This window comes from Fringilla coelebs, assembly GCF_963513975.1.
Source record: "Fringilla coelebs genome assembly, chromosome: 1".
Classification (NCBI taxonomy): Eukaryota; Metazoa; Chordata; class Aves; order Passeriformes; family Fringillidae; genus Fringilla; species Fringilla coelebs.
Window position 1 is genome coordinate 83,778,337 of NC_140028.1, and position 7,977 is coordinate 83,786,313.

At 39.6% G+C, this 7,977-nt stretch overlaps 1 protein-coding gene across 1 annotated transcript; it reads left to right on the forward strand.

The window, feature by feature from the left end:
- Positions 1–486: 486 nt before the first annotated feature.
- LOC311158976 (serpin B10-like) lies at positions 487–6,421 on the forward strand (the record flags this gene model as incomplete). Its single annotated transcript, XM_084214758.1, has 7 exons — positions 487–654; positions 1,630–1,743; positions 3,353–3,487; positions 3,862–3,979; positions 4,347–4,489; positions 5,045–5,200; positions 6,017–6,421. The coding sequence occupies 7 exons, from the start codon at positions 487–489 to the stop codon at positions 6,419–6,421; spliced, it is 1,239 nt and encodes a 412-aa protein (XP_084070884.1).
- Between the last annotated feature and the right edge of the window lie 1,556 nt (positions 6,422–7,977).

Consider the following 7,977-nt stretch of genomic DNA (forward strand, 5'->3'; position numbering starts at 1 on the left):
CTTGCTCAAGTATAGGAAGATGAGTTTTGTCTTGTCCTAAAGGAATAGTTTGACTGCTCTTGTTACTAGAGATGAGCATCAGAAGACTCTTGAACAAAGTGAAGCATAAAATTTGTGCTAAGAGACAGTTTCTCGGTAGTCTCTATCCCAGGCTTTGTTGAGTAATCAAAAATATCAAAATCTGCTATCAACTCCAAGATTCTGTAAAGGGCAGTGCAATAAATTTCCTGGTGAACAAATACGAAACACATCTAGAGGCTGGTTCATCCCTAAAAATTATAGCTGTTGCCATCAGTGAAACAGGACATGCTGAACTTTGTGACTTTATAATAGTTAATGCTCCTCATTCTTTACATAAGCAATTTTAGAAAGCCTTTTAATCACAAAAAAGTTCAAACAGTGAAGAGGAACTTCTAAACAAATAGCAATCATAGTTAGTCGTTCATTAATAGCATCTTTTCTGTCTTTCTGTGCAGCTTCAGGACAATGGATACATTGAATAAAGCAAACACAAGCTTTGCTCTTGACTTTTTCAAACAGCAATTGCAGGAAGATAGGGACAAGAATATTTTGTTCTCTCCTTGGAGTATTTCATCTGCCCTGGCTACTGTTTATTTGGGAGCCAAAGGTAACACTGCAGATCAGATGGCAAAGGTGAGTCTGGGCTTCAAAAAGTAGCTGTCTGAAAGGGTTGATTTCTTGGAATAATGTCCTCCATGACAGAAATTTGCTGTGTTGAAACAGAGGAAAAGAGTTTTGAGGACTCTCCTCTATGATTATTTCAAGTTTTACCTTTTGCTTAACATAAATCCACATCTAAAAGGTTAGAGAAAAACTATGTTGAGACTACAACCCTTTCTTTGGGGTATGTATTTTACAGGCAAAATTACTGAAATTGCCAAGTCACACTTATTCAAAGCTCATAGTGTCATCAGGGGACAGTGAGAACAGTCCCAATGCATGGTTTTTAAACACCTGATGTAGGTACCTAGCTCCTGTTGGAGGAAGGAGGACTGTGAGTTTGCTTCTGCTGTGGCAGAAGTTGTCCCACCTGCATTGATCTAACTCCTGATTTATAAGACAAAAGAGACCCAGTAGGGTAAAAAAGGAGTGATCTTCTGTTAGGATGAAGGGAAAACAAAACAACGCAAAAGACTCAGCTCTTCTGAAAAGCGTTCCAAGGTTGTTTGCACCCCTTTGTAGCCTGGTTAAAGTGAACAAGTCCAGAGAAAGGGATTTAAGGCATGGAACTGCCTGCACACTTTTCAGGCTTTTTGACACATAGCAGAGCTCCATTAAGACTTCTCCTTTGGTAGACTCCATCTGGGGGTAATTGGCTCAGGTATTAACAGGTCGTCCCAGGGCATAACTCAAAGCAGGCAGATTCCTCAACAAAGGCCAGGTACATAAGAGTTTCCCCCTGCAGCCCTCAGCTTAGTTTGCACAAGCCATTTTGTACACATGGGCATTGAGACCCAGACAAAGATTTCATATTCAGCAAGGACTGGACCCAAGAACAAAATCTGAGCTTGACTGTCCTCATTACCAGTCCCCCTGATGTCACTGAAAAAATTTGCTGAAACAGCAAATTTTCTATTGTTGCATTTCTTATTGCTTTTTCCACTACAGGTACTTCACTTCAACAAAGCTGAAGAAGCCAAAAATGTCACCACAACCATAAGAATGCAGGTCTATGCCAGAACAGAAGAGAGTCTATCAAATCGACGTGCATGTTTCCAGAAGGTATCTCACCCAAGCTGATGATCAAGCTAAGGGCATGGCCACATTTTCTCCTGTATTTTCCTTCCCCATTTGTGTTTGCTTAAGTTTGCCTTCCTCAGATTTAGTGTACGAAATTAATTGGTGCAGCATTGTGTGATACCTTCACCTAATGCAATGCTTATTGCATGCTTCCTCCTTTTACACAGAATTGCATAATCTAACCTCAAATTTGCAAAATTTAACATTTGATAATCAATAGATCTTCTGATCTTTTTCCTTTAGCTCTGAGGATAGATTTCTTTCTCAAACTATTACTATTCAAAAACTAGCACAATTCTTACCTCGGAGAGCTAATCCCAAGAAAAGAGATGTTCTTCAACACATTTGATTGCAGCATAAAGACAAAGAAAACCAGAACATCACCTTTTTCAGGCTACCTATTCTTGATATGTTTCAGAAATTATACCCCATTTCAGCTGAGAAGTTAACAATGTAAATTTACATGTTGGCATTTTCCAAAGTAGACCAGTTGCTTGCAAGAAATCTAAGGGAAATGGGAATAATTTTATTCCTGAGATAATCCTTTGCCATACTGGCAGGCATTTTCTCCCAATTTGTATGTAATTTAACATAGCAGAACAATACAGAAGAGCAAATATAATCCCTCTGAGTCAGTAAAGGCTTTTTCCTAGTTTACAATTCAAAGATGGTGATATCAAACTCTTCTCTCTGCTCTTTCCCGTCATCCTTATTCTCTAGGGGGTTGAGCTGTTTCCCTGCAGTCTGCCCACAAAACCCCAACTGCTGTTACTTTTGATGAATGGATCTGCATCCCACAGCCAAATCCCATGGTGGGAAGATTTATTTTAGGAGTTATGTCAACATCTCATTTGTACTGCATGAACAGGAAAGGGATTGTTCCTCATGAGTAACACTTGCCCTCACTGTAAGAATTACAGAGTGCTATGAGTGGCGCTATGGGTTCTGACACTTTGGAGATTTAAGGGTCTGTTCGTGCCTCTGATTCTGATATAAGGATGAGATGAATACAGCACAGGTGCAGATTTTTAATTTACTAATTCACAGTTTCTTCCTTGAGCTCATTGGAGACTCTGAACCCACATCCATTCAATTCTGTCACTTCAATATAGAGAATTTACTGCAATTACCAAAACATAAAAAAACCCCAAACCATAAAATATTAAGAGAGACATAAAGAAATTTAGGGGTAAACCTTACATGTAACACTACTTTCATAAATTAAGGGAGTGATAGAGCCAAATCTCACACATTGCATAAGAATTACTCTCTGACTTTTGTTTTCTGGATATCCAAAGTTTCACAATATCCACTTATAAACCCTTAAACATTTTACATTACTCAGGCTCTTAACACTTGCATTTCAAGATACCCACACACTGAGTGTCTATGTAGGTCTATACCACACCTGCAACTTCTAATACTTTAAAATGATTCTTTTAATAGATGTCCAGTTTAAGCACCTCTTCTGTTGTAATATAGGTAACAGATCACCCAAAGAGAAATACTCTACTTGGATCTGTGTGAAGTAAAAAACCAGGATTTTTACACAACAGATGACTAATGTCCTTTTTATTTCTATTTCTCCAAGACAGAGTTTGGCAAATCAGATAACATCCATACTGGATTTAAAGCACTCAGCTTTGAAATCAACCAACCCACTATAAACTACCTACTTAAAAGTGTCAACCAGCTATATGGAGAAAAATCACTGCCTTTCAGTAAGGTAAGACTTTAATTCAGATTATGCAGTGTCATTTAACCTTCATGATCTACCTATGGCAACATAAGCTACATACTTTTAAATATTTTTGCTACATTTGAAAATTATGTTATTATCCTTAACATTAACATTTTCTATTATACTTTTCCTTAGACTTTGGACACTAAAATTTTAGGTTTTTGGGATGTGTATATAATCTCAGAGTGATTTGTAGATGTAGTTAGATGAGAACGTTTAAATTGAGTGTATCCACTAAAAATACTTTGTTCCTTTGAGAAAACATTGTGTTTGTGCCCATGTAATTTTCATCTCTCGCTGTAGTAGTACTCATATAGGCAGGCAACAAACCTAAGTCAGATGTCTCTATTGCCCTGCAGGAATACTTATTTTTAGCCAAGAGATATTATGGTGCAGAGCCACAATCAGTCGACTTTGTGGGAGCAGCAGATGCAATCAGGAGAGACATCAATTCCAGTGTTGAACAACAGACTGAAGGTGAGTTCCACCCTCTCCTCTCCAAATCAAAAAGGAGTCATTTTGGCTTTTCTGTGCCCAAAGGGCCCATGGCAGGTAAACAATGCACCTCAGAAAAGTAAATCGGACTTTTCATAAAATACTCATCTACCAACAAGCTCTTACTAAAATTACTGTCCTCCATCTCAGTGTGTGAGGAATATGGCTTATTCATCTTTGTAAATCAAGATTACCCCAGTAACTGCATATTTGCAAGTAATCTCAAACTAGATGACTGCTATGGCAGCACTTAAAATTTCCCTGGTTTATATCCCCAGAAACTGTGCCAGCTCTTAGACTGAAACAGTGAACCTGCACAAATGTGTGAATGTCCCTCTGCTTTCTCTAGGTAAAATCCAGAATCTGCTGCCTCCTGGATCCGTAGATTCACTCACCAGGCTAGTCCTGATAAATGCACTCTACTTCAAAGGAAACTGGGCAACGAAGTTTGAGGCTGCAGCTACCAGGCAAAGGCCTTTCAGAATAAACATGGTATGGCAATATACTGCCCTATTTCCTACACTGCAGGTGGAAAAACCTGAAAAAGATGGGGGAGAGGAGGGGGAGGGAGAAATCCTGTCATCCTTTAAATCCATGTTGCAGTACAGTTATTTCATTTAAAGTGTACAGTTTATTCAGTATATTTACTTCACCACACTTTCAGCACTAAAACTGCACACACATACCAGGCCCTGAGGCACAAGTAAATTATCAGAAGCTGACTTCAAAAAAGCTTCAAATCTCCAAAGGCAGGAAAAAAATAGAGGAGAACAAAACTGTATGGGTTAGTTCTTTACATTTTCACTTTTAACCATTCAGCAAATCAGAGTGGCATACAGTTTCCTACAACTAGTGTCATCTGGGACAGCTCAGATGGCATGCCATGCCTCCCAGTGCCTTTCCAGTGCCTTGCAGGGATCCTGTGTTCTGTGCCTATCCATAAGGATGTTTCAGACACATTGGGCAGCTTGTAAACTGTGCTACTTTAACTCAGTCCTTTTACTGTTTAGAGTACAAATGTAAAACATTCCATTTGATTTGTTGCAGCATACAACCAAACCAGTGCCCATGATGTACCTGAGGGATAAATTTAACTTGAACTACATAGAATCAGTTCAGGCTGATGTTCTTGAGCTTCCATACGTCAAAAATGACCTCAGCATGTTCATCCTGCTACCGAGTGACATCTCTGGCTTACAAAAGGTAAAAAAACTGCAGAACATAAATACTGCGAAAAAGTAACAGTGTCATTATTTACTTAAAGCATATGTGAGGTAAAAGACCAGGCTGCAGTCATGTTTCTAGGAAGGAGGATACTGATCAGGCTCAAGGTAAAGAAAATCCCAAATCTGGTCTAGTACTGTGAGCTTGAAGCTCAGGCTAAATTTCTAAGTCTTGGAAGCCAGCATGTCTGTGGTTGCTAAAGTTCATAAGTCCTGGAAACAGGTAACCCAAACCCTGTAAGATCTCCCCTTTTCCAGCAGAACAAAAATAAGGACACAAAACCAGCCCTGCTGAGATCCACTGTCCGCACCAATTCAGACAGATATGACTTCATTCCAAAAAACACCCACCAAAAATTGGGCAGCCTCCCTTATGTTCCAGGATGTCCAGAACTAATATGTATGGATACTGCCACCTTCTGTAAAAAGCCTGATTCTGCCTTTGGATAACAAACCCTTAAGAAATTTTAATTTTTAAGGTGTTGTGTTGGGGGCAGGGGAAAGCTCTTTTGAGTGAATTCTAAAATATGGGGAAGACAGCCCTGGGAACAGAAGAAAAGCCAGACTATCATAGCTCTGCTATATTTCCTGACAACATTTCAAATATAGCATTGATATACCATAGAACAATATTCTCCTTTAGTTAAAAATATCTCCAAAGTGCTGTTTCATTACTGTTTTTCTTGTACTCTTACAACCTCTTGAAAAGTTCTCCATTTGACAGAAGAAATAGCCCATAGGGCACACGTTTTTGAACACATTTTAATTTTCTGATTTTTTTTTTTACTTACTGCAGCTGGAAAGAGAATTGACTTTTGAAAACTTGTCTGCATGGACAAATCCAGAACTAATGGAGAAAATGAACATGGAAGTTTATCTGCCCAGGTTCACATTAGAAGAGAAATATGACCTCAAATCTACTTTGAGCAGGATGGGGATACAAGATGCCTTCACAGAAGGTCAAGCTGATTTCACAGCAATGTCCAAGACTGGTGATCTGTTTTTGTCACAAGTTTTCCACAAGTGTTACCTGGAAGTCAATGAAGAAGGCACAGAGGCAGCAGCTGCCAGTTCAGCAACACTGGCATCCCGAAGTCTTGGTGCTACTGTCATCTTTTTGGCAGATCACCCTTTCCTTTTCTTTATCAGGCACAACAAGACCAAGACCATCCTCTTCTTGGGAAGGTTTTCTTCCCCCTAGAAACTCGATTACTAAACAGGGTATTGCAACAACAAAAGTGAACTAAACACACACCACAAGCAACATCTCAATAGCCTGTGAGCTTCTTAATTTTCTTGTACTGTTGACAAATCTCTCAATGTTAGAAGAGAGTATTTATGAAAAATAACCTCAAATTTATGCCTTTGGCTCATTTTCCTGGCCAAAGAACCCCAAAATGCTAGCACTACCTGCTAAGTACCAAACCGTGCAAAGAAGAACATTACTATGTCTTTTTGGCACTTCCTCCACCAGAATTTTCACAATTAAGAACACACTGAGTTGAGCTCAACCAGTAATTTTAAAGTTTTGATACCTAAGAAGTCGAAAACCCAGAAAAATCTTCTTGCAGAATGCTGCTGCATCTCCATTGGTTTCAGCTCATGCTGATCCCCAAGGAGGGCTACTCACCCACATTCTTGTCAGATTTTTACCAACTCTGCAGCCTGGCAGAACTGGCAATGAAATAAACCTGCAAAACCACCTTTGTTCCTAATACTGGTGCTTCTTTTTTTTGCTTGAAAAGGGGTTAACACACGTACTTTCTAATCTCTATCCCACAGCAATTGGAAAATATTTAACAACACTACAGAACTAGGAAAATAAAACACATGTGCCTCACAACCTTCTCCTTTGTAAACTTTCACCCTAACAACACTATGTCCAGCCTAGCACTGTACTGCTTTGCTCTCATGTTACTTTGCCTCTTATTCACTGGTTTGAGACAAGATCAAATGGGACAACCAAGTCTAAAGCTAAGACAAGTAATACTAATGGCCATAAGTGCTTTCTGGAAGATGAATGTGAATCTCCCAGGTCATATTTACTCCTGTCACTGTTCTTTCTCCTAAGAGAGTGTCCTGATCAATCATGCATGTTTGCAGGGAATGCTGCTGACTATATTAATTCACAATAGAGAACAAAGAACCGGCTTTCTTAATGGACTTGCACACACCAACAGCATCTTACTACAAACACATTTTCTTGAAACAGCAGGACTCCCTTTTCCTGGCAGAGACTGCTAACTGTCCCTGCATCCTTTCTCTATTCATTCAAGTGGTTGGCTGCTCCCAGGGTCCCTTCTGGCTCTGCTTTCCAAATGGGAAAGACTATAGGAAAAGTATTATGAAGCATGTGCTTTATCCCTATAGAGCCCCAAGAGAAATGCCTTCTGCCTCTCTCAGTCATGAAACATGGCACTGGATCCCTGTGCATTCGGGTCCAATTGTGCCATGCCCTCCTTCACCTCATGGAAGAATGGCATGTCTCCACAGATAAGTCTCTTAAGCACTTCCTGATATGCCTTGGGAATAAAGACAGAAAAGTCGCACCTGGAAGGCCAAGGAGAAACAAAACCATGAAAACATGAACATAAACTCACTCAGGCCTTTAAAGTCAATGGAAATGTGAGTCACCTTTTCTCCCTCCTTCACTATTTTAAGCATAGTTGCAAAGATGACACAGTTGATATCCTTTTTGGCAGTGCCATATCATTACTGAGTGGCAGTGGCCACAGCACATGAAAAGTGAGTTGTACA